Source organism: Notamacropus eugenii, chromosome 6 (assembly GCF_028372415.1).
Source record: "Notamacropus eugenii isolate mMacEug1 chromosome 6, mMacEug1.pri_v2, whole genome shotgun sequence".
Lineage (NCBI taxonomy): Eukaryota > Metazoa > Chordata > Mammalia > Diprotodontia > Macropodidae > Notamacropus > Notamacropus eugenii.
The window spans coordinates 201,410,623-201,437,388 of NC_092877.1; the positions used below are offsets into that span (position 1 = coordinate 201,410,623).

At 39.0% G+C, this 26,766-nt stretch overlaps 1 protein-coding gene across 6 annotated transcripts in view; it reads right to left on the reverse strand.

The window, feature by feature from the left end:
* Positions 1 to 26,766, reverse strand: part of UXS1 (UDP-glucuronate decarboxylase 1) — a 141,909-nt gene that overhangs the window by 27,831 nt on the left and 87,312 nt on the right. For all 6 annotated transcript variants that reach the window (XM_072621780.1, XM_072621778.1, XM_072621779.1 and 3 more), the window contains 4 exons: positions 21,838 to 21,942; positions 19,791 to 19,850; positions 15,486 to 15,607; positions 4,431 to 4,550 (listed from right to left, as the gene is read on the reverse strand). In XM_072621780.1, coding sequence (XP_072477881.1) covers positions 4,431 to 4,550; positions 15,486 to 15,607; positions 19,791 to 19,850; positions 21,838 to 21,942 — 407 coding nt within the window. The remainder of the gene's footprint in view (positions 1 to 4,430; positions 4,551 to 15,485; positions 15,608 to 19,790; positions 19,851 to 21,837; positions 21,943 to 26,766) is intronic.

A 26,766-nucleotide genomic window follows, 5' to 3' on the forward strand; every position in this document is an offset into this window, starting at 1 on the left:
AAGTCAAATGGGAAACAGGGAAAGAAGCTATCAATGTAGCTCCAGTGATTTAGTCTCAGGTGATAGAAACAAGCATCCAGCCCCTGGAGCAAGACATGGGCTTGGTGATGCTACTCATGAGCAACAAACAAACACAGCAGATATAAACTCATCCTTACTATTTAATATTCTTCCCTAACAGACCATGCTCACAAACCTTGGGGCAACAGTATGTTTAAGGTGGAAATCATTGTGAGATGTGGCTTACCACAGTGGGACGTGGCCAGTTTAGCTATACAGTATTCGATGAATGACTTGCCATTGTCTTCATACATATAAAAAACACCAGTTCTTCAGCCTGGCATTTCCTGCCCCCTTCACAGTCCAGCTGCAGTCCTCCTTTCCTGACTTACTTCCCATCACTCATTCCCATCCTCTACACCCTAGCCAGAGTGAATTACTAGTTTGTTCCCTGAACTTGATTCCAACTATTGCCTCTCTCCCTCTGCTCAAGCTGTTTTCTCACTCCTGAAAGGTAATCTTTCATCATTTCTGCCTCTTAGAAAGCTTAAGCTTTATTTTGGGATAAGTAGATTTGGAGCTGGAAGAGACCTCAGGGTTTAACTAGTCTCGTCTGGAGCCAGAAGGGACCATAGGGGCTATCCTGTCAAATGCCCTCATTTTAGCAAATGAGAAAACAGGCCTGGAGAGATTCAGTGATTTGCGTAAGGTCACACAGGTAGTAAGCATGAGACAAAGTGTTTGGCTCTAACTCCAGAGCCAGGACTTTTAAAAACAAATTTTTCCACAATGCCTCCTTCAACTCAGATAAGTCTTTGTATAATAAACCTTATATGATTCCAATTTTTAGTTTTCTTTCCTTCCTAAAATTTCTATGTATTTACTTATGTTTATATATCACTCCTTCCTCAAACAGAATATAAATTCTGTGTAGTGACTGTATTTTTTTCTCCATTCCCCATGGTTTGGATGGAGTGATTTACTTAAATGCTTTTTTTCATCAATGTGAGTCCAATACTACATTCACAATAGCATGGAGCACATTTAACCTTACTTAGGATACATCCCATTTAGAAATATATGATTTTCATAATCTTGAGAGAACTCAGTGCTCAGTTCAATACTTTGGATGATTTGTGATCTCTAGTTGCTTCCTGCACTCTGCAAGACTTTCACATCAACGGCTCCTCACTTTTTTTTTCTTTGTATGATAAATCCCTCTTGGCAATCTGGTATAATGCCTCTGGATTCCTTTCTTCTCAGAATAATGTTTTCAAATGTATAACATTAAATACACAGGGCTACAAAGGAAACTCATGATATACAGTTATCAAAATATTTTATAAAACCGGTTCAGGGGCTCCAAGTTAAGACCTTTGCTTTTAGTTCTTCTGAAGAGGTGTCTATTCAACTACCAACAAGCTCCACTATAAAAAAAATTCATGTAATAAAGTGAGGAAAGAGATGGATTTGTTGTGTCTCATTTAGCAGGCAACTCAAGCAAAGGAGCATTTTATCCCCACCATATTACCAACAAAATAATTCTGATAATGCAGTCTAAGAATCCTTAAACAACAGTCACTATATTTGCCAAAAGTCACTGGTAGAAACTAGGAAGAGTAAGACAGTCAGAAAAACCGAAATCGCAGCGGTTAAAAGAGCAAGGTGCTAGAAATAAGCTATGACGCTATCTAGGAAAGTTTCTGGAGAGAAGGACAGGAAAGCAGGATGCAGATCAAGAACAGGAGAAATAGCAGAATATACTGCGAGAAGAGACAGAGAAATGGGGGTGTGGAGGTGAGCAGTGTTATCAAACACAAACAAAAATTTAAAACCTAATCCTCAGTTAAATGGCAAATTCCATATGCTGGTGATTCTCCTCAACTCCCCCCCACCTTAGCCTCCTATAATAAGAGTTCTAACCATGATTTCACTATCTCTCATAATTGTTCATCCATGACCTAAAACTTGTGAAATTCCTCTCTGGGATCACTATCTGCTGTCCATTCTCCTCTCCCTTGGCCTTATTCCCCAACCCATCTTTCATCTTCACAATGACCTCGAGTCTCTCTGTACCACTTTCTATTCTCCCAGTCCCAGTCGTGTCTTTGTACTCCTGACCAATTCAACTACATATTATCTCCTATTCACACTCTCCTGTACTCTCCATATTTAATCACTTGGCCAAGTCTAGGTTCTATTTCCACAACCTTTTCTATTCTCTCCATTCAGAAGTCTTTTAAGACTTCTTAGACTACTTTAATAGCTTCCTTAGTGGTCATGAGACTTCCAGTTTCGCCCCTTTCCAATCCATCCTCTGCCCAGTTATCAAATGAATATCTGCATAGATCTGATACCATTTCCCTACTCAAAAGTCTTCAGTGGGCTCCTAAATGTCCCTGCAATAAAGTCCAAACTCTTTCTTCCCCCATAGAGCCCTTCTTCATACCCATATCCACCATTCCAAAAATACTAGCCCATTTTGATGTCCCTGAACTCTCCATGTCATCTCTCATGTCTATAACTTTCATGCCAGCTAACTCCCAGCCTTAGAATATGTTCATTCCTGTATCTACCTCTTACAGTCCTAGCTTCAGGGCTCATCCCAAGGGCCACTTTCTCCAGGAAGCCTTTTCTGAACACTCCACCCCAACCCAAGAAGCCTGTGTTCTTTCCCTTCTAAAATTACTCCTATTTATTCACTTTCCAGTGAATATGTTGTGTATTCTCAGTAGTAAGTGAGGTCTTTGAAGACAGCTTTTTACTTTTATATTTATAGCAATTTATAGCATTAATGTCCTAATGAAAGTATTGAATAGGAGATTGTGGAGTCAAAATTCAGACCTAGGCCCTCTGCTCTCTCCATTACCACACACTCCCTCTCCATGTATTTAGGACGTCACTGTAATGAACCACAAGCTCCATCAAGGCAGGAAATGCGACTTTTAGAATTCCACATCTCTGTCATTACCTGGCACAGTACTTTGCACATAGCAGGCACCTAACCGGTGTTAGCTAAATAAATAGATCTTCATGATGACCTAAAATATCCAGACTTCGAGGTGCATAATCTAATAAATACCAAAGCAACACTTGATTAGCAACATGCGAACTAGCCCATGGAAATTTTAGGATGAAGCCTGGCTTAGTCTTTCCACATCTTTATACTGTCAGCTGATGTATATGCTCAGAAAAGGCAGACTAATTTTAAATTTATCTAAGTAAGATCCAATTAGGAACATAAATTTGCTGCAGACACATTTGTGTGATACATTTATGCACAAAGTTGAATTACACATACCAGTGCTAACTCTCTCTGATATGGGGATAATTAAGATTTGAGAGTGAATATATATAAAGAATACGTATATACACAACAGATATGTGGTAAACCAAAAAGCTTTTGGTTTTCTGAGGTTAGACTTCATGTGATTGGCTGTCTCTGCTCTACAGAAACTCTTTCTTCCTATCAAGTATCTGTGAGACCTCTGGAATAGCTTTTCACACACTATAATCTCTCCACCCCAATCTTCCTTGTTGGAAACTTCCAGCAACCATGCTGATTGACATCCCACCCCCCCATTATCCTATTCCTCCCCGCCTCATGACAATAGGTGTTAGAAATCAATCACGGTGAAATTTCATCCCTCCCTATAGAACACCCAAGATTCTTCCAAATTGTACCTGTTCTCTTGGGTTGGGACCACCTAGCAGTCTTGCACCCAAGAACTAGAGGAGTGGTGGAGCCATTTTCGACCTTGGTACAAGGGTAGGAGGACACCTAAATCTCTCTTTCTCCTCCTGCCAAACCTAATGATCCTTTAACTCAAGGCCAAGACCTTATATATCCTGATTCCACTAACGTGTGCCTTTCCCTTCCTATGTTACTTCCTATGTACTCTGTATTTATATCACAGATACCAATTATGTACATGTTGTCCTGTCATTTCACCACCACCCCCCTTCTTCTCCTTATTAGAATGCAAAGTCCTTGAGCGAAGAGACTGCTTCAGCTTTTTCTTTCTAACCCCACAGCAAAGCACAGTGCCTAGGAGAAGCAGTTATTAAATGCCTGAATCTCTTAGATAAAAGAGACTCCAATGCATCCACATCCCTTTTCACTTTGTATAACTGTCTAAAATGAACTATCTTCCTATTGTCCATAATAAAAAGTCTATAAGGTTTCAGTACTACTGGCTGGTTTGCTTCTGTAGAAAACACTAAATTCTCTCAAATTAGCAGCAGCAGATGAAGAGAATTTGCTTCATTAGGCCCCAAGGTGTACATTTTTTCAGGGATATTTATCTTTAATTTAAAATTTTCTTTTCTCTCTCCAGTGTAGCTTAAATTCCAAACAGAGGCCTCATAGTGATTTAAAAGCCTTAAATTTACAGAAGTTCAAAGTGAGGAATGACGTTTCAGATACTCACTGTGAGAGGCTCTCCTTGGAGGGCTTGCAAGATGAAGTTACTGACCACTCGGCCGTCATTCATGTGCATCCGGGGCCCAAAAGTATTGAATATTCTGGCAACTCGCACTTCAACCCCTTCCTGCATGAAAAGAGGGAGAAAAAGCAATATTATGTGGAACTTTCTCATCTGTATTCTTGGTCAGGACAAAACAAATGCAGGGGTTGGAGGATAGAGCATAATCTCTTTCTAGGAACAACAAGTTTTATTTCAAATTTTACTATAGTTAAAAAGCCTTACCTAATACACTGTCTTCTTCTCTTGTATATATCCTTTGACATTGTCTGGGGTTTTAAGTGTGGAGATAATCAAATCTGACAGCTTTCTTACTTTTCTTAACCTTCCTATTGTTTTAGAGACTGTGAACCAGTCTGTCTCTTCCTTCCCATGTTTTTTAAGCATTGCACATTACAGACTGCTCCTTTACAGGTCCATCAGCACTTCTGCTCGCCCACACGTTAACTGTGGTATGCCCTGAGGCTGCCCTGGATTCTCTGTTTTTTTCTTTCTATACCTACTGCAGAGAATTCAACTCACACGGCTTAAATAAGCACCTGGATACCTTTCTAATCTGTATCTCTATCCCTAAACTTTTCATGCTTGCTCTCTCTCTCTGATTATCTATTTCTAGCCATCAACAGAATAGTTTCTCTCAGGACCATTATCTAAAATAGAACACACAGAATACTAACAATCACCATTCACATTTATGTAACACTTTATGGCCTACAAAATGCTGCCTCCAGATATAAGCTCAGCTGTTTGGCATTTATGGCTCTTCCTAACTTGGCCTCTTTCTATCTTTCCAGTTTTCTTACACATTACTCCCCCACAAGCATTCTATGTTCTAGCCACACTGGCCTACTTACAGTTCACCCAACATAATAATCTATGTCCCTTCTCTGTGCCTTTCCACTGGCTGCTCTCCAGGCTGGAATGCTTTGCCTTCTCACTTCGTTTGGTTTCCTGGCTTACTTTCACAGCTTAGTTCATCATACCTTGTGCAGGAGGCCTTTCTTTCCCCCCCAGCTATTGCTACCTTTCCCTCTCTTGGTTCCTCTGTTTTCCTTCAATTCTCAGCTCAAGGGCCACCTGAATTCAGGGACAGCCTGGGCTCAAATCCCAGCCTCTGAAACATGTTCACTGAGTGATCCTCAGAAAGTGATTTAACCTCTCACTGCCCCAGGCAGATCTCTAAGACTCTAAGTTGCTAAACATTTATTGAACTGCCTAGGTAAAGGGAGCTGACTCACTGTCGTTCATTATACCAATGAAATCACAGGTCTTGTCCTATCTCTCTCTCTCACACACATGTATATGTGTATATAAATGTAACATGCACACTATACACGCAGACATGCATATGTGTGTATATACACACATGTATTTCTAGTATCTTTGCTAAGAAAACCTCAAATGGGCTCGTGTAGAGTTGGACACGACTGAAAACAAACAACAGAACCCACACACATGCATTATGTGTATATAAAATATCACCATTTTACAGAAGTTACAAGTGATTTGCCCAAAGTTGCATGATTGTAAGTGATCAATTCAGCACATGAAACCAGGTCTTATGTTTCTGTCTACATCCTCCAGCTCATTAGTCTCTCTGAACACATTACCCTTGCCAGATTCTGGAAGAACAAAGGCACAGATGTCCTCTTGGGCTGTGCTTACCTATCATTCTTGGGGTCATCCTGGACTTCTTTCTGTTTAATAACACCAAGTTTATATTAATAATACCACTTTATATTTGCCTAGTACTTCAGAGTTTCAAAGTGTTCTCTTACAAATCATCTTACAATTCTCACAGCAAGGCAGGGACAATCATCATGTTCCAGAAGAGTAAGATAAGGCCCAAATGTTAAGTGACATGCCCAGGTACACATGTGTAGGAAGTAAAAGAGTTGGGAGTGATGTCCAATAAACCTGGTCCAGTGTTCTTCGCTGTCCTCCACTATCTTGGCAATTAATTCAGATCTACATCTTTCTCTTAATTCCCACAGCTATAACCCCAGCCCAAGCCCTAACCACCTCATGCATATCCTCTTTTCTCCAGTCTTTGCTGATTTAATGTTCCCTAGTACTACCTGGTATAAAAGAGTACTAGGACCCAAGAGCAAAGGGCCAGCACTGTCTCTGCTAGCCTCCCCTCCTGCAGTTACTACTAGCTCCAAGGTATGGGAGGCAATACTCTTGCATATTTTAAGGGACAGCCTGCATCCCTGCCCCAAGCCCTAGAAAGAGGAATTTGGCTATAAAACTCATCCTATCTCTTTCCTCCAGAATGCCTGGGATAAGTGGTATACTTAATAAATGCTTGCTGAATGAATGAATTTTAGAAGGATTTTCCTGTCTGAAGAGAAAGCTGCTGATCCAAATGGGGCTTTCTTCCCTGTCCTCTTCACACTCCTTTCAGTTCACTTCTAGGACAGCTCCTAGCTGGGAAATTCCTAGCTCCAAGGGCTCCATTCTGCTTTGCCTTTTCCCTCATCTCTTTTTCTATTCTTACATAAAGCTTGAGAACGTTTCCTCTGGTCACCTTGAGCAGTAGTGCCAGGGGCATCTATCCAAGAATGGACCCCGAGAAACAAACAAAATGATTGCAAATAATTTGGGAAGGTGGGGAACTTTCTCTGAGGATCCCTTCCCAGCTCAAGGATGCAAGGGAGAGACTAGCTGGGTTTAACAGTCAGGTTTCTCTCTCTGACAGACTGTAAGGAGGTCAGGAGTCCTTTGAAACAACTGGAAAGGTTGTGTTTTCCTTAGATTGTGAAGCTCCAGTTGCAGCCAGCAACAGCAGTAGCAAGGAGTCTAACACAGCCAGCAAGCCATGCGTGGGATGGTGAAAAAGCTGCTTATACTATTTCTGTTTCTGGAGAGCCAGCAAGGTTTAAGCTGTGACTATAGCTAAGAGGGTGACTATTAGCAGCACTCAGTTTCTATACAAAGCAGACTTAGGCGAAATGGTTTACCCTACACATGGTTGAGAGATGGTACCTTCACTGATCAAAATATTCTTGAAGGCACAATGAAATGGGCTCTAGACAAAGCTTTGTGACAGCCTGCTGTCTAAGGTGTCTAATCTTAAACAAGTCACTTCTTTCTAGGCCTTGGTTTCATCCATAAAAATGGCTGAAATGGAGGAAAAAAGTAACAGTGCTGAAAATGGAGTCACAGTCCTTGCCCAAAACTGAACCCAAATCATGCTCCTCACTACCTGAGTGACCTTGGGCAAGTGACTTAAGATCTATGGGCTCTCAGTTTCCTTACTTGTAAAATGAGAAGATTAAATTATCTCTAAGATTCCTCCAAGTCCTAACATCCTACATTATACATACCCTGCCTGGAGGTGCTGTCACTATTTCCTTTTTTCAGGCTTAAGAAAAGGAACCATGAGATTAAATGAGTTGGCTACAGTTAACAAAGGTACTGAGGCAGGATGCAAACTTTCTGATTCCAACTCCAGCACTTTATTCAGTATAATATGCAGCTTTTCTATTAATTTCACAAACAAAAATCCACACACTTTTTTCAGAGATTGCATGAACTTTAGCCTGAAGCCCAGTCAGTGTCACAAATTCTTAATGTTTTAGTTTATGAAGTTTTACAATCTTTATGTTTATATTTCTTCCATTACACGGTAAACTCCTTGAAAGCCAGGACCTTAATACTACACACCCACACCCACACCCTCTCTCTCTCTTTCTCTCTCTCTCTCTCCCTCTCCCTTTCTCTCCACAGCACAGAGTACATTGTTGTCTTGCTGGGTACTCAAATGTTGATGACTAAGGCTTGTGGTTTTATTTGTAGCCTAGAAACAAATAAACTCTTTCCCTACTAAACAAGTCAGAGAAGATGTAAAAAAAAGGGCTAGAGATGGTGATCTCAATAGAAAATAACTCAAAAGTCACCAACTTCAGTTTTATTAATAGAATGGGGGAAGGACACACAGAAACAGGCAGTGAATTCAGCTTTATTCTAGGAATAGAATATAAAATCTCAGCAAGTTTACATAAATCAAACCAGTGTGCCTGACAGAGTAAAAGGCATACCAAGCTCCCATGAAGTCTGCAACAAATCAAGGTTAGCAGCATTACAGGCTCCTAGATCTACAGCTGGAAAGGACCCCAAAGGTCACATGGGCTAAATCTTGATTTTTTTTATAGATGAGGAAACTGAGGCTTCAAGGTCACACAAGTAACCCCCTCCCATCACAACCCAGGGATATAGGAAGGGAAAGAGACTGAATGGGTTTTTACAGTCAGATTCCTCTCTCTGAGAGACTGAAGCAAGGAGCTAACCAGTCAATTGAGATTTGAACTCAGGTTCTATCCCCAGAAATAGTGTTGTTTTTGCTCCCTGTTTTGTTGCCTTATGTGAAAAATTTATCACTGCACAGCCAACCTGGATGGAGAGCCTGAATTAAGTTAGGCTGGAGCTCCATACAGGCATGTTCAATTTTCTAAGTCTTTTCAGCTTCAAAGGCCCTGTCAGAGTTTATATTCTACTGCCCAGGATGATCTCCACGTTACAACAAGGCTTGGGAGGAGGATGTCAGTGCTGAGTCTCAAACTTACTGTTACCAAACCTCACTACAACAGCTACTACTACTACTACTACTACTACTACTGCTGCTGCTGCTGCTATTACTACTACCACCACCACCACCACCACCACCACCCTGCTAGGTTTGTAAAGGGTTTTACGTGTTATTTTACTTGATCCTCACAACTCTGCAAAGTAAGTGCTATTATGATCCTCATTTTCTTAAGAGAAAGAGGTTAAGTGATTTGTCCAGTCACACAGTAAGTATCTGCAGGAGGATTTGAATTCAAGTCTTCCTAACTCTAAGTCTAATACTCTATATTAGTACTTGCTGAATGAATGAATTTTAGTAAGATTGCACCGCACCATCTAAATGAGTGATGGAAAAAAAGATCTTCACAAATAAAAGAACATTTCCCCTTTCTGGCCTCTCTGGAGACTGATGGGACTTAAAGTAAAGGAAAGTGAATCCTTCAGTGAGCTCTGAGACTTGAGAAACAAGTGATTGTGGTCTGGCCTTATCCTCATGTTACTGACACTGTCTGGTCCTCTTCTTTCTCAACAGATAGCAGAAAGAAGATCAGCTCTTCAAGAGGAGCTGTTGTCATTGAACAGTTTTCAGTCATGTCCGAGTGTTCACGACCCTATTTGGTGTTTTCTTGGCAAAGATATTGGAGCGATTTGCCATTTCCTTCTGCAGCTCATTTTATAGGTAAGGTAACTGAGGCAAACAAGGTTAAGTGACTTGCCCAGGGTCACACAGCTAGTAAATGCCTGAGGCTGGGTTCCTGAATCCAGGCCCAGCACTCTATAATTCAAGGACAGTCACTTTGTAAAATTTGGATTTAAGATTCTAAAATGGCAAATCTCTTTTCAACAGGTAGAACAGAATCAGCTCAGTTTTTCTGAGAATTCAAGGCTTTCAAAGGCACATTTTACCACTGAGGTTAGAATATCCCAATACTAAATCCCATATGTGGAAAAGAAATACAGGTCTAACCTCTCTCTGAAGCTGTCTCCTATTTCCTGACCATTTAAAATATCTTGGACTGACTATGTCAAGAAGAGCCCTGATTTTCAGGGCACAGTTTGGAGCCCAGTTAACCCCAAAACTGTCTTCCTAGTTTCTACTTATTCAAAATAGAATCTTCCCTCTGAATGGCCTGTGACTTCAATGCATTTTTCTCATTTTCTCTGCTCTACCAATGTGATTTTCTGAGTTTAAGAGATTATCCCCTCTTTCTAAAAAATAACATTTATGCATAACTTTAATTTTCATAACACATTTCCTATTGTATCCTTCTCTGTATCCCTCCCAGAGGGTCACCCCTAACATGAATAAAGAGAAAAAAAGTTTGTAAAACTAACCAATATATTTTCAAAAGGATATTTTATGCAGAAAATAAAAAAAAATTAAGAAAAATCAAAATGACCCCTCTACCCCCCGCCCAACTCCACAGTGTGTTTTTTTTTGTTTTCACTCAATGGTTAGCGTGTGTTGAGATTTAGGAAGGCAAAGCTGCAGGCTGGAGCCCAGGTGGATTAATTAGGCACACAAAGGAGGAATATCTGTTTCCCAGTCGCAAGATGTATCCATAGGCTGTGGGGTCACCAGAAGGGCTGACTGGATAGGGTAAATGCAATAATGATGATAACAACAACAGCTAGAATTTATTAAGGTTTGCAAAGTACTTTACAATTATCTCATTTCAATTTCACAATAACCATAGGAGGTAGTTATTATTTATTATCCTCATTTTTTACAGATGAGGAAACTGGGGCAGACAGAAGGTAAGTGATATGGCCAAGTTAACACAATAAGTAACAAAGACTGGAACTCATGATTTCCTGACTTTGAGTCTAGCGTTCTAACTTACTGCATCATCTATGAATGTCATCTTAACTACCTAAAAATCCTGCCAAGTATATCTCCTAGTAATAAATATGTCCTCACAATAAATCTCCTTTACAGGCCAATTTAAAGCAATAAAACTTCTTTCTTAGAACTTCTGGAATTAATTTTGTAATGCTGAGCTGACAACTCTGTTCAATTTTTCCTTGTTTTTTCTCAATTCTAAACCTTCTGGCAAAAATAAATGAAAAAAAATCAAATCCTAACTACTCCAGAATCATACCTCAAAGCTGTTTTATACTGCAGACCCCCTACTGACTACAACTGGCAAACTTAAACTCTTCACAAAGGTCTTGGAGTCCACAAGTCAGTAATTCAGGAGGCTTATGGCTGAATCACTGTTACTAATGATCACCTTTCACGTTTGGGTTCTGTGGCTATGTACCATTGTGGGGATAAGATGAGTCACTGGCATCTCACTCTAGACATCATATTAAAAAAAAATCAAAGGAAAAATAAATACTGAATGTCTGAAAGAAGAATATGCAATTGTCAAGTCACCAAGAAAAACATCAACTTGAAAATAAGATGGACAATTAGTGTTCCTCATAAGGCTGATACACATAACTTCAGGGAAGCTTACTGTATCAAGTGGAGTTTCTAAGTTTGTTGTCTGCCCATCCTTCAGAATGTTACTCATTGTTTAAGGTTTCTGTAGTGGATGCAACCTTTATGAAGTTATGGGAAAACAAAAAAGCCAATTAGCTACAAGAGATACAATTTTGGCTTCTGAAGGAGATTGAAAAATTAGGTCTTTCAGAACAGTAACTGCATTTTGATGATGTTTAGCCAAGAGAATGAGGCAGATTTCACTGTCTGTGCCTCCCAACTGAATACAGGCACATACAGCAAATCTGGGTGGGTTGAGATAATTCATAATAATTTGTAATATAGATAGCCTGAGCTAACTTAAATTCGCTCATTTAATAAGCATTTTTAAGTACTAACTATATGTCAGGACTGTGGTAGGTACTAGGGTTATAAAGGCAAAAAAATGAAAATCTTTCTGCCCCATAAGCAGTTTACATTCTAATGGGGAAGGGGAGAAAATAGGTAAATATGAAATATAACAGAAACAGATTGACTTTTTTTTTTTAACATATTCAAAGCAAGAATGTGTTTTGCTTGACTGTGCATATTTATTACAGGGTTTTTGTTTTCCCTCTTTTTCAGTGGCAGGGGCAGAAGGACATAGGAGAGAGAAGGTGAATTTTTATGCATGGAAACAAATTTAAGAAAATGAAAACAAAATTTTAAAATTAACTCTAAGTATAATAGGGCTTTTTGGGGGGGAGGGGAGGAGGGTTAAAAAACTATTAACCAAAAATATCAAGGCACAGCAACCAGCTCTAAATCAGCAACTGGGAAGAAGGAGGGGATCAGGAAAGGTGTTGCTCAGAAGAAACCCCAATGGATAACATGGCTTGTCTTCATGGCAGAAAGAATTGTAGATGGTCTCATCGTGGACATGTTTAAAGTAAGGTAGCCCTGTACATCATTTAGAAGGTTCTACAATAAAACAAGGGCTTGTATTCTGACAGAAACAGCAGCCAAAAAGGATCCCCATGCATACATGATACGCCTATGCTTCAGAGTAAGCCAAAGATGTGAGAATTGGGCATTCACAACAAAAAAAAAGCTCCAATGACAACTGGTTTACTACTGAACTAAGTACTTCCTTCCTGATCTTTTTTTCTTTAAACTGGAGCATCATGACCTACTGAAGGCCTTTACCTTTCACCTATTATTTGATTAACACTTTCTGAGTTCTAAGTCTAAGACACAAGGGCGAAAAATATGCTGGTAGAGATGTCAGCTACTGCCTTGCTGATTAAAACTTCAATGCTTGAGCAGCAGATGGTATTTCTAGGGCAACTTTGTTATGAATCTTCAGAATAAGAAGTGGTAACAAATGTTATGTAAATGGAGGCTATGGGCTGGTTACTCTGGAGACAGTCAAATTATTGTGGTTGCCACACATAGACAATACTGATTTCTACAGATGTTAGGCACATTGTTCAAGGCAAAGGTGTAGAATAAAAGGTATGAGTAAGAGGCAAGAGTCTAGTATTGTCTTTGGCTATAGCTATGGCATCAAGGTAGTCAGGATAGACACCACAGTATCCATCATCACGGATACTACACTATCCAGGAGTCTTTGGGGAGAAATAATTTTTTCTCAGTAAGTCTGTTTCTTAATCTATCCATAACTACAGTAGTCATGTTACCTTGGGGAAACACTGTTTCTTCATCTATATAATTTGGGGGTGGGGTGTCAGGCTAGACAGTCAATCCAATTCAATAAGTATTTATTAAGAGTCTAGTATGTCCAAGTTAGGTGATGCAAGAGAGAATGCCAGGCCTAGAGTCAGGAAAATTCATCTTCCTGATTCAAATAGTACCTCAGACACTTAGCCATGTGGCCCTGAGCAAGTCACTTAACCCTGTTTGTCTCAATCTCTTCATCTGTAAAACGAGCTGGAGAAAGAAATGGCAAACTGCTTCAATATCTTTGCCAAGAAAACCCCAAATGGAGTCATAAAGAGTCAGACATGATGGAAAAGTGACTCGACAACAACAATACATGTAAGGCACTAGAGACATGAAGACAAAAATGAAATAATTCCTGCATACATCGTATACATAGAAAAGTAAATTAAAAGTGCCTGCAAAGCAATTGTGAGGGGGGTGGAGTGTGGAGGAGAGGAGACAGCCCACAGTCCTTCGCAATCTTAATATTCTGGAATACTGAGGTAAGACACTTTGAATCTGAGGAATCACTGAGCAACATAACCAATGACAATAAATGACACTGAGGTATAGGGGCTGGACCTACAGGGTTTTTAAAAATTTGTTTAGGGTATGTTTTCTCCATTGTAGTACCTTGAGGGCAGCATCTGTTTAGTTTTGTGTTTGTTTCCCCAGTACTTACCACAGGACCGTGTATAGGTTAGGTGCTAAATAACTATTGAACTGAACTGGCAAAAAAAGAAAGTCAATCAACAAGCATTTATTAAGTGCTTACTATATGTCAGGCACTGCGCTAAGTGCTAGGCATTCAAATGAAAGATTGGTTCTTTCAACCTTAAGTCTATGCTCCTATGAATAGTTAATTCATTCTGGTCCAAAAGTTCAGTACAGTTCTCTAAATACCAGTCTCCAAGGGGTGTAAACAATCACAATGTTTCATCTATCTTTAATATGTCTGGAAGTACCTTTGGAGGCAGGATTTACTCCTCATAAAGAGTTTTCTAAGATAAAAATGTGTATAGAAAAGGAAGGAAAGTCACATAATTTGGATGAGATTTCTCTGCGTACATTCATTTGGCATCACCAAAGTTGTATGGAATCACTGCTGAAATGTGCAAGCATGCCAGTGAGTTCTGGTTCTAAGGGAAGACACTTCAGCCCCAAGGCTATTCAGAGCTCTGAAACTCGAGTAAGACTGTTGGCATCAGAGAAGATTTTAAACACATGGAGAAAACTGAGCAAAGGCATAAGGCTTGGAAGGTGAGGAAACCAGCACATCCATTCACAAAAGCCCACAGTCTGCTGCTGTGAGTCTCAGGCACTCTTTAACCCCTGGTTGTACTCAGTTGACCATGAAGGCGCAAGTGCACACACAGAAAAAAATTTACCCAATTCATCTGAGATACTTTCCAAGTTCTCACCTTACCATCCAGGTTCACTAGAGAAAAAAAAAAAAATCTATGCTTCCTTTTGATAGCATTCAAAGGGACAAAGGAACAGCTCATTTCTCGCAAAGTCTGGGCAAGACTGTAGGTATATTAAATAAAAATACAAATACATCCACTACCTTCCCACTCCCAGTCCATTAAATATGATGAATACGAATAACACAGAGAAAAATCATGCTTCAAAACTGATTAGGAAAACTATAGTATTCAAATACCAACAATGAAAAACATCTTTTCTCCCATAGACTACATTCACATCACATGTCCACCAACATGATCTGAGTGATACACTGGGAACTTAAAGATCTTCCCTGCCCCTTACTAGGCCCATGTGACCTGCTTTGAGGTTTGGCCCAGCTCACAGCAGAGTCACATGAAACCCACGGTGGGAGGAGCTTGCCAAATGGGTACAGCAGGAAGAGAAAGTGAGGTAGAGCTGGGAGAGAGGCAGAGCAGCTAGTGTGAGTGAGAGAGGGAGGAATTCTGCCTCGGGAAGCTCGTTTGTGGGGAGGCCTGAGGGAGGGAAGGCTTGGGGATGTTGGTGCCCCCTATTTCAGTGGCATGTATAAGCTTCTTTGTTACCCTGGTGGAATTGGCTTTCTGGCATCTGAATAAATATTTTGGTTTCGTCTTTGAGGAAGAGAGTTTATGTTTTGTGAATTTAACCTGGAAATATGCATGTATATCCACAGTGGCTGCTGTGGGTATTGCAATGGCATTATATGTGTGTGTGTGTGTGTGTGTGTGTGTGTGTGTGTGTGTGTGTGTGTGTGTGTGTGTATTCCTAGTAAATAAAATAAATACTAAATGAATCAAACAAATATTAAAAAGTACTGTGGAAAACCAAAGGCATACCTGCTTCATGTAGGCGTAACACATGGTCTCAGCCACACGCTTTCCTTCATCATAACAGGCTCTAGGTCCTATGGGATTCACGTGGCCCCAGTAATCTTCACTCTGGGGGTGGACTTCTGGATCTATTGGAGAGAAATAAAGGACTGGTTTTTCTTGCTCCTCATTTCAAGCTTACGAACAGAGCAAATTCACATTGAAAAAGGGAGAGTGTGGAAGATGGCCAAGGCATTATATTTTTATATTGAGATTGATCTGAAGTGTAAGAAAAATATAAGGAGGATATAATATTAGAGGAATAGGAAAGTGAAAACAAGTTTGGGATGATCTAGTAAGAACTCCTTGCCCTTGGATACAATTTTATTATTCCTGAATGTAAGTAAATGTGTCAAATATTTTTAATGGGGACCTGAAGCAAATTATTTCATAAAAGTTATTTTTTGTTTTGTTTTTGGTAGCATGAATAATCATGCCCTAATTTATTGGTCTTGTGTATTTGATTTAGTATACTTTTTTCTTAAAGGTCTGCCAAAAAAACTAAACTTCTATCTGAAAACGGATAATCACACATGTTACATTTTTCATGGTGTTTAACTTCTGTTTAAAGTGATCACATAAAAAAATTTCTGATGTCCTTGTGTTTGGGACCTATCCAAGGTAATGATCTACAAGTACAATGTAAAGAATGCTGGACTTGCATCAGAAGACCAGAATCAAGCTCCAGTGCCTCCTCTCGCTACTTGTATGCTCTTCGCCAAATCAGCTTAAGTCTCAGTTTCTTAATTTCTTAACTGATAAATGGGAATAAACGAAAATAAAAATGAAAACAAATTTGCAGTCTTCCTTGGAGGGGCATCATGAGACTCAAATGAGAATGAATGTAATGATGCAGCAACGTCAGAAGGAAACCAAAAAGCAGCCCTCAGTAACAGCAATAATTTATGTACCTTGTATTAATATTAAAAGAAACTATGATTATTTATACTTACATTATTTATTTAAATGGACAAGAAAGCATTAAGGATACTTATTGAGTGTCTTTTATCACTGGAGCACAAAATATCCCCTAGGGACAAGCCTTTCATTCCACAATTAAATATCAAATAGAGCTTGTGAATAATTCAGTAAAAGAATAGTGTCCTAAAGCACACAGTATCATAACACTAAGGTATGAATTTTACCCCTACAAAATGAGTTTTCATAAAGAGAAGGAACTAGAGACACAAAAAGGAAGGACTTCATACATAGGAAACAAAATCAATTCGTTTCTCAGAAGAACGAAGACAAACACAATTTTGCTGAGGTCATGCCCTACCTGCACAGAATAGCCCTCATGTTTTATGCAGTGGAAGCCTTCTATCATTGGCATCAATGTCAGAAAAGTTCCTGGTGATAGGGATCTGTACATCCCAGAATAACCAAGTAATAAAAGGTCATGTTACAAAGAACAATCCGAAATACCAGAAGAATATTTCCTTGTGTATTCAAGATTTCTCTATTCAAGATAAATGCTGCCCACATGAAAGATTCATTTACGAGATAGTTTTCCGTGTTATTTATGGTCCAAGTAAAGGTTTACAAGTAAAAGAGCACATGCCCACATAAAGATCTCAATATAAAAGTCATGTCTAGCTTTCTGAGATACTATATACAAAAGATGCACTATAAATAATATTTAGGAAAGCTTTTTAAAAAATTAAGCATGAAATGGAACTGCTGATGCATTTCAGAAAATGCACTGTTTCTATAACCTCACTGAAAACAAACTTCCATCAAATATGTTATTCAAGAGGAAAAGGAAGGTGGGGTACATGGGCTTTGTGAATATGCTGTCTTGGATAGGACAAGGGAGGTCCCTGCATATTTTAGCCTTTTAAGACAGTGCTCAGCCCATGTGACATACTAACTTGGAACAAAGAGCACAATTTCTTGGACGTGGTGTTTTATCTGCCTTTGAGATTGAGGAAGAGAACACCTGACAATTTAAAGGGAGAGTAGTCATTCACTTCTGCATTTGTCCAAACAGGACAGATGATATTTCAATGTTTCTTCAAAGATTGAGAGTAGATAGGGGGAGAAGGAAAGATAAAATCAGGGGAAGAAAAGGTATATGAGTTGCAGGCAGAACATTTCAGTGTCTCATCTGTACCACACATTCTCAAGAAGCAAATCAGCAAAGAAAAGAGGTATAGTTTCCTTAAGCTTCTGGGAAAACGCTGATAACATTCATTCCTTGGTTGTAAGACAATAAAATTATACACAGACTTGACTTGGAGGGATGGGGCGAGTGGAGTACTGTTTAGGTAACAAAGGTCTTATACTTCCCAGATTTCATCCCAGATGTGTCCCGGATTTCCCTCTCCTCCCCGTCATGTAGCATCTGTATAGTTTCTCAATACTTCATCCAGAGTACTGCCATGACATACATACCGCAGAGACTTTCAGTCTCACACTAAACCTAAACTAGATTGCGCCTGATAATTTAATACCCTGCACACATGCTGTGCTCAATTTGAATATTTTGCAGAGCTATGGTTTCAATGGTGTGGGTCTTCTATCCACTGATGCAGGTTGTACTCCTCTAGGCTCTAGTAAATATACTCTTTGTGAGTTGCGATGGCCAAAATAATTCATCACCTTTGAAACCAACCTAGTGATGAGCTGCTCTAAATAACTAATCTGGTCCCTGGATGACAGACATGCAGTCTGTTGCTAGGTTCATACTTGAAACCTTTCCAGCATAGAAGAAGCGGCTAAATACTTTCCCGTGATGTAACTTTTGGGAACCCAGGGTCACCTCCACACACATAATGAGGAGACTTCAGTGTAGGACTGAATGGAGGATAATTTTACTATGAATTTAAAATGCAACTCTCTCTGGTAGTCTTTCTATTACATACATCACTGTTTGACAATTGTAGGCCTAGGGGAATGCTGATGAGAATGCTGCTAGAGGGTAAAACAGTTTTATGAGATAGATTTTTGAGATATGCAATCTACAGAAGGCTCTTTTAGACATCTTAGAGCCCCTAAAGAGCAGCTAGGTGGGGCAGTGGATAGTTAGGCCTAGAGTCAGAAAGATGCATCTTCCTGAGTTCAAGTCTGGTCTCAGACATTTACTACCTGTGTGACTCTGGGCAAGTCACTTAATCCCATTTTCCTGTTTCCTCATCTACAAAATGAGCTGGAAAAGGAAAAGGCAAACCACTCCAGGATCTTTGCCAAGAAAACCCCAAATGGGGTCGACGAAGAGTCAGACATGACTGAAATGAATGAACAACAGGAAAATTTTTTAAAAAAATAGTCGATGTATTTCTTCTTGGAGTAGAGTTTTAATCCTTTCTCCTCAGCCAAAATCAACCAACCAAACAATCAATCAACCAATTGTTTATTTATGGGAAAAAATATTTTAGGAAAAGATGCTGAGAAAAGAAGTGTACTGGACCCAGAGATGTGGTAGGTGTCAATAAAGTCCAAAATAAAAGCAGAAAGGAATACCACAGCAGGGCAGGAAACTGCAAGAACAAAGTCACTATTAAGGTTGGGAAGGTGGAAGGCTTCTCAATAAAGTGATGCTTATTAGCATCCAGCCCATTCCAACACCAACTGGCTAAAAGAGAGACAAAGGGGAGCCAGATTCATTGCTATTGCTTGAAGATAGATCCAGGTTCTCCCACCCCATTCATAAAGGTGATTTTCAAGGGCTAGTCCACACTATTACTAGGTTCTCACTCAACAGGTAAAGACATACAATCTGTCCATCCTGTTTTTCTTTGAATCTTCTCTTTTCTCGATCCTTTTACCTCATTCCAGAATTCAGTCAAGGAAGCAGTAAAAGGGGACTACAAGGGAGAGTCAGGAGACAGCAAACAGTAGGAGAGGAGAGACTTAGAGACAAAGGATTCCTGAGAAGCTGTGGGCATTAACATTCTCCTCCTCCTTTCCATCCCACGGCAGGCTCCTTGCTCATCCAGGCCCTTCAGCTCTAGGGTCGGAGATGGTGACATCTACACTGGGGATAGTCTACTGGACACATTTTAAAATCTGGCCCCTTCTTACCACAAGACTATTTCTGGGGTGACTGACAAATCTTCAAAGCCTCTTATCTGTTTACCAACCTTACTTATCTGTAACCAATGAGTGATCTGTAACCAAACAGTGATAAAACAGTAATAGAAAATGCAAGCTCCATCCTTCTGAGTTGGAACCTCAGACCTAAACCTTAAAATTCTCCTACCAAAGTTTTTATAAAGTTTTAGTGGGGGATGGACCCCATTAACCCCAAGGGACAAGTTGCTGATGTCTTACCTCCATATACTTCCGAAGTGGAGGCCAGTAGAAGACGTGCTCCAACACGTTTTGCCAACCCTACAAATGGGAACATGTAAAAGGATCACTGTGGTTTTTGACATGACAGGGCAGGACTCTAGAAACATTAAGATAAGCATTTTTAATACTGAAATCAAGGAAATGTTGATCCTATCACAACGTGCATATACTTCAGTGTTAGGCTTCAAAGAGACTGTATAAGCAAACCAAAAGAAATTCCATCTAAAGATGGGGTAGTAGTGATTTAGTAGAAGGTAAAAGGCCATGTTGGGAGGCCTTGCCTCAAATGCAAAAACTCCTATTTATTAATAATTACATTAATTAATAATCACATCCATTGAGAACTCAATGTCCTGCTCTTGAGAATAATAACATGTAACCCATTATCAATGTTGGGATATTAAGGCTCATGTTCTTGATGAGTAGTTCCTAATTCAGAGCCAACAGTCTTATGTTGCATTCTAGGTTCAGGCTGATAAGGCACTGAACAGCCTGGGGCAGCTCTACTATTCCACTACTGAGGTGACATGAGAGTAGACAGAGAAAATCATGTCATACTCTCTGATCTACCTGGCTCCTGTGGAAGGGGCTGATAACTCCTGCTTAAATTCCTTTTTTCAAAGAGAAAGATGAAGTTAAGAAACAAAACAAAAACTCTTCTCTTATTTTTCTAGGGAAAAGAAAGGTGAACTCCATTTCCTGAGTTAGTCATTTAAAAAAAAAAAAGTTAGCTTTTTTTAGCTGGCAAGGTTCTATTTTTTTCTGGCTACATAAGGCACTGACCTGAAGGAGAAACCAGTTTAGAGAAATTACCTGAAACCCATATTAACTAAACTTAATAGAAAAATATTTAATCTTTTATCTAGAGACACCAAGTCCATTTTTCTCTGATTGCTCTTAACATCCTCCTTCACCCTTCTGTTGAAATCAAACCTCAGTATCATAGTATACTGAAAAGATTGTTACTTTTTGAGGCAGAGGGTCTAGGTCTAAATCTAATTCTACCATTTGCTATCTATGTGACCTTGGACAAGTCACTGCTGGATGAGAGAACCTGAAATGTATAAATATATTTCTATCTGCTTTGTCAATACTTTCATTTCTTTTAATTTACCTCTCCCCTCCAAAAACTTTAATAAAAGAAAATCATAATTAAGGAATTTTGTTTTGCAGCTATTTAGGAAACCTTAGTCTTTGAAACCTTTTATAAGTTAAATTAAAAAGAACAGCAGCAATAAGTCTTTCTCTAGTAACAATTCTCTAATAAGCTGAATATTAATTCTCTAATAGCCTAAATAATATATTCATTAATGCATTACTAGTATAACCAGGCACACTCAGAAATCTATATGACCTTACATCTTTCTCCCATAACACACATCATCAACACCACCACTAAGGGTACTTTACCTCTACTATGAATCTTGTGGCTTAGTCTAGAGTCTAGTAACAGACTGATCAGTTTTGCTACCTAACAATCAGACAGTTTCTCCTCCCCTGCTTTAAATAAACCCCATTTAACACCTACACACCCATGGCACTATGTCAGTCTAGATCTGAGGCTCAAAGTCATGAGTAATTCTTTGTAAATTTTTAAGATAGAAGTCATGGAATTAATTTCTAGCACTGAATAATGTCTTTAATGACCTATGGAATTGTAGAGGGGAAAGTGAAAGCCGAGATGACAGGATACTTGCAGAGGCAGCCTACAAGTTACAGACACCTGCTTTTAGAATGCTGGCCAGCTGCTCTACTGTAAAAATGGTTACTCAGTGAGAAAGACCCTGCAGTAAATGAAGGCCCCCAGGGACTGTATTAAAACTAAAGAAGTCCTAGCTGATAAGTTAGCAGTCAAGACTGTGAACTACTATGGTACTGGGATGCTCCCTTCATAAGCTACAACATAAAGGAAGCCATTCCAAGCCTGAGATAAATGTCCAGGGCAGGAGTACATGATGTGTATTCGTATCTTGCTAAATAAATAAATATTCCTGATTAAAGAAACAAGGAACCAATTTCAACTTACCCAACATATTTAGTGTCCCAATTGTGTTGGTCTTTAATGTCTTGATAGGATTGTACATGTAGTTTGGAGGAGAAGCAGGAGATGCTAGATGATAAATCTGGTCCACTATGAGAGATATAATGATGAAAACATGATTTCCAGAGACCTATAAAAATCTCAAGATTTTACAACAAAGCCATCATTAAGTTGGTTAAACCCTTTATCGAGAATGAATTTTCTAATATCATAAAAATAACTGCATTTACAGTGATATTTTAAATAGGCAAGCAAATGTCACCTATGTACTGAATATGCCACAGTTTTAAAAGCCTTGCTTTTAAACTGAAACTGAAGTCAATTGGATAATTTGGGTGTTTTTTCATTAAGCAATCTTCAAAGTTAGGTGAGGAGAAGTGCTTGAAACAGAAAGAACACTGATGTTCCAGGCACAGCAGCAGTCAGTTGTATATAAAGGAAAGTGTTTTTAATTTGTGAAGAAAAAAAGGACAAACAAATAGACATAAAAAGGAAAAAAATAATCGTTTATGCAATTTAAGTGGATTCTGTACATGAAAGGGGAGACTGAGATTACTGTTAGGAGATAAAATGACTTGTAAACCCCTAAATGCCAAGACCATTTTAATTCTGATGTATTCTACCCTTTTATTTTGCTTTGTATCTTTTCAGCTTATTGCTCCAATCAATCACCACCACCAAGGATCAGAAGTAATTCCCAGTACACATCAGTGAGGATTTTGCTGCCCAAGTTTCTTTGAGTGTGTATGATGACACTGATACAAATATCTTTTTAATGATGTATTCCTTCAACAACAGTGGCATCTGACTCAAATAGAAAGAGATTCCGGCTGCCACATGATAACTTAGAAAACCACAAATTAACATCACCTATGTTGCATTATTTCATTTTTTTTGTTTGACATTTCCCAATTACACTTTAACCTAGCTCTTGGTGGCACTTAGAAGTTTTGCTGGCCAGTTTTGGCAGGTGACTTTGATACTTAAAGCTTACTTAAAGTAAATACTTAAAGATACTTTAAAGTCTTATCCTTACCTATTTCTACTAATGGAACCACTATTTCTCATTCCCTCTTACATCAATCAGAGGCATCTTGGGTTCTGCCTTCTCCCTTACTCCTTATGTCCCCTTGTGAATTCTTTCACAATTTCTCACTTCTCCTCTTGGTCACCTCTTGGAGTTCAAGTCTCTCAATATTTTACTCCTGGACTATGCAATACTAACTGACCCACTGGTCTCCAGTCTTCCCTTTCTAATATTCATCTTAAATAGCTGTTGCCAAATTAATCTTTCCAATGCACAGCAGAGTTCTGATCAATCACTTCAAAATCACAGGATGACAGACTTAGAGGTGGAAGGGATCTAAAACATCATCTAGTTCAAAAACCCCTTTCTCCTCATTTTGCAGATCAGAAAACTGAGGTTCATGAAAATTAAGTGACTCATCTAAGGTCACACAGACACTAAGTAGCAAGATTTGAACTCAGGTCCTCCCAAAGCCAGAGCCTTCTTCCATTGCACCATGGCTCTCTATTGTCATAACTAATAAAAGTCCAAACATTTTAGACTTGTGCTTAAGGCAATGTTACCTTTCCAGCTTACCTTTCTAAACTCTAAACACAGCTACCCCCCTGGCCTTTTGTCACCCCAAGAAGAATTCTCAGGCTTTCCTTCCCCTGTTCCTCATCACCTCCATCTCATCCAGCCCTTTTTCAGTTGCTCTATTACTTACTTTCAGGTTACAATATAGTGTATCTTCAAGTCTTAGTACAGTTTTAAGATTAAAATTTAAAACTGCACTAAGACTTTGGGGACACTGTAGAAATGCCAATTTCCATGAAAACAAAAATGACATTGAATTCAGTGAAACATATTCACCTTATCTTCCTCTTTCCCTCATATAACAATCAACAACAATAAAAAAAAAATCACAACCTGCTTCTAAAAATACCCCCAATCTTTGAAATTGCCTTGCAAATAAATAGTTTTTTGAGACTTAAGGTTCAATGCTTAAAAATACATCTCTTGTCACAGCAATGATCACCATATGCCAACTGTTTATCCTCAGATAACAGAGAAAATAATAGCTCCATAGTCAGGAGTCAGGTTTCTATCATGTCTTTTCTGTTTTCTCTGTTTATTACCCTCTATCTTAGCTTCCTGGCAATAGCATATTAAATTACATTTTATATTCGGAGAAAAAACTGGCAGATATGACTGCTGAGCCACTATCAGTGATCTCTGAAATATATGGAGAATTAGAAAGGTTACCCAAAGCCTGGAGAAGAGCAAATGTCTAGATTTTCAAAAAGAGCAAGAGGCAGAAGTCTGCAAAATTGTAAGCCATCAACTTTGACTTCTAAATATTAAGTATGTATGGATTAATTTTACATAGATACCTATTTATGTTTAATGATACCCATCTCTAGGGTAGAGCAATAGGGAGTGAAGAAAAATATGAAAAAGGAAAATTACATAACTTTATAATATATTTAAAAGGAATAGCAAGTTTTATACACAATAGATTTGTAATTTCATGTGCAATTGTCCTTTTTGTCCTACTATGTTATGGAAATGGTTTCTTTATTCCATAAATTAAAGACTTAATAGATAAATAATTGAAAAAAGGAAAGTTTTAAAGGGATGGATTGTGAGCATTTAGATAAGGAAGCACTGATGAATAAAAACCTGAATGACTTTGTCCAAAAACAGGCAGGGCTGTAAGGAGGGCAGAGTTATTAGGTTTTGATTTTTTAGACCACTCATCCACTCAGCAGTGCAGGAGTAACAGAGACTAACATATAGAGCATTCTTTCCCTACCTATATATACTTTCCCAATAACTGAGGAAAGGTTTTGTACCATTTTTTTCATGATGAGCATAGCTTGTGGTATTTGCACTAGTTGCAAAAATTCCTACTTATAACTGAGGACAGACAGGCCATACTGAACTTCTCTCCTCTCCTTCTGTGCTATGTGGCTAGACTAGGAAGATAAGGTTAATGCTACTGACATGGTACACTTAGAATTCAGCCAAGCATTTGACAAAGACTGCCCTGTTATCCCTTTTATCTGTGGGCAAAATGGAGATGTGTGAGTTGGCTAACAGTACCTTTTGGGTCTGGAAATTCAACAGGTTAGGTGAATTTGAATGAGTTGAATTTCCAGATTGAAAAAGTTGTCATTAATTGACTGATGTCAGACTGGAGGGTGTTCTCTCCTAGAACACATGAAGGATCTGTCTTTGACCCTGTGCTCCACCATTTTTGATCAATTAATCATTTTTATCAATTTTTTTATCAGTCAGCAATAAGTTAACACTAATTTATCAAATAGTAATCACAGATGACGTACTTAACATCTTATATTTTTAGAGGTGAATTTGTTCATCTGAATGTAGAACTTTTACTTTTATCCCTCTTCCATTTTATTTTAGTCAATTTAATTTATTCTAGCCTGTCAGATTCTTTCTTGATTCCCATATTCAATGTTAGCTACCCCTCCTCACTTTTGCACATCGTTCTATATGTAAGACATAAAAGATAATATTAAGAGTTGAAAAGAATCTGGTCCAATATGCACCACCAAATAGAAACTCATGTTATGGCTTTCTCCATTGAAGATCACCTACCACACATTTGAACATTTGCAATAGAATGAGCCCATCCTACCACCACAAAGTTGTCACATCTAAACTTTTTCCTCTGAACAAGTCAGTATGATTTATAGTAGTCCAAAGAGCAAATGTTATCCTAAGTTACAACTAAAACATAACAATGTGTCATATCTTGATCAGATCACATCTATAATACTTTGTATAGCTCTGCATAGCACATTTCGGAAGTGATACAGGTGAGCAAGAGGGGGTGACTACAATGGCCAAAGAATAAAAAAATATGCCACACAGTACATCAACTGAAGCAACTCAATGGTCAGCCAGGAAAGGTGATGCAAGAGACATGAAAACTGTGTTCAAACGCCTAAAGGACTACTGGATTAAAAAGGGAGTAGACCACTCCCAGGACTTGTCCTCCCCCACTGCCATGCTAACTAAGTCTACATGTCTCAGAATTTCTACCTTGGAATCCCCACCATCCTGAGGAGGGGCTGCCTCAGGTGCTCAAGGCCCAGGCTCCAGCCACGCTTCCTTCACAGATTTCTCACAACCAGCAAGCACACCCTTGGACTCTCTCCTCTGCCACCTACATCCCTCTATCCTCTACATCTGTGGTCCTCGCTCCTAGACCACAGTGTGTCAATGTCCTCCACTCACTCACCCATCCCTGGGACATTCCACATCCAGATATACCTTCCTGACTATGCCCAAAGGGCTATAAAACTGTGCATACCCTTGACCCAGCAATACCACTACTAGGTCTGTATCCTAAAGGGAGCATACAAATGTACAAAAATATTTATACAGCTCTCTTTGTGGTGGCCAAGAACTGGAAATCGAGGAGATGCCCATCGCTCGGAGAATGGCTGAGCAAGCTGTGGTACATGAACATAATGGAACACTATTGCTCCACAAGAAATGATAAGCAGGCAGACTTCAGAGAAACCTGGGAAGACTTGTATGAACTGATGCTGAGCAGAGCGAGTAGAACCAGGGGAACATTGTAACAGTAAGAGCAACACTGTGTCATGACTGACTTTCATAGACTTGGCTCTGCTCATCAATGCAGGGATCTAAGAAAACTCCAAAAGACTCATAATTTTCCAACACTGTCCACCATGGAATCTCAATACAAACTGAAGCCGACTATTTGCTCGCTTTGTTGTTGTGGTTACTTTGCTTCTTCTTTCTTGTGGTTCCTCCTGTTGGTTCCAATTCTTCTTTACAACATGTGAAAATAAAATTAAAAAAAAAAAAAGATATACCTTCCTGGTCACTACCCCTGTATATGTGTCACA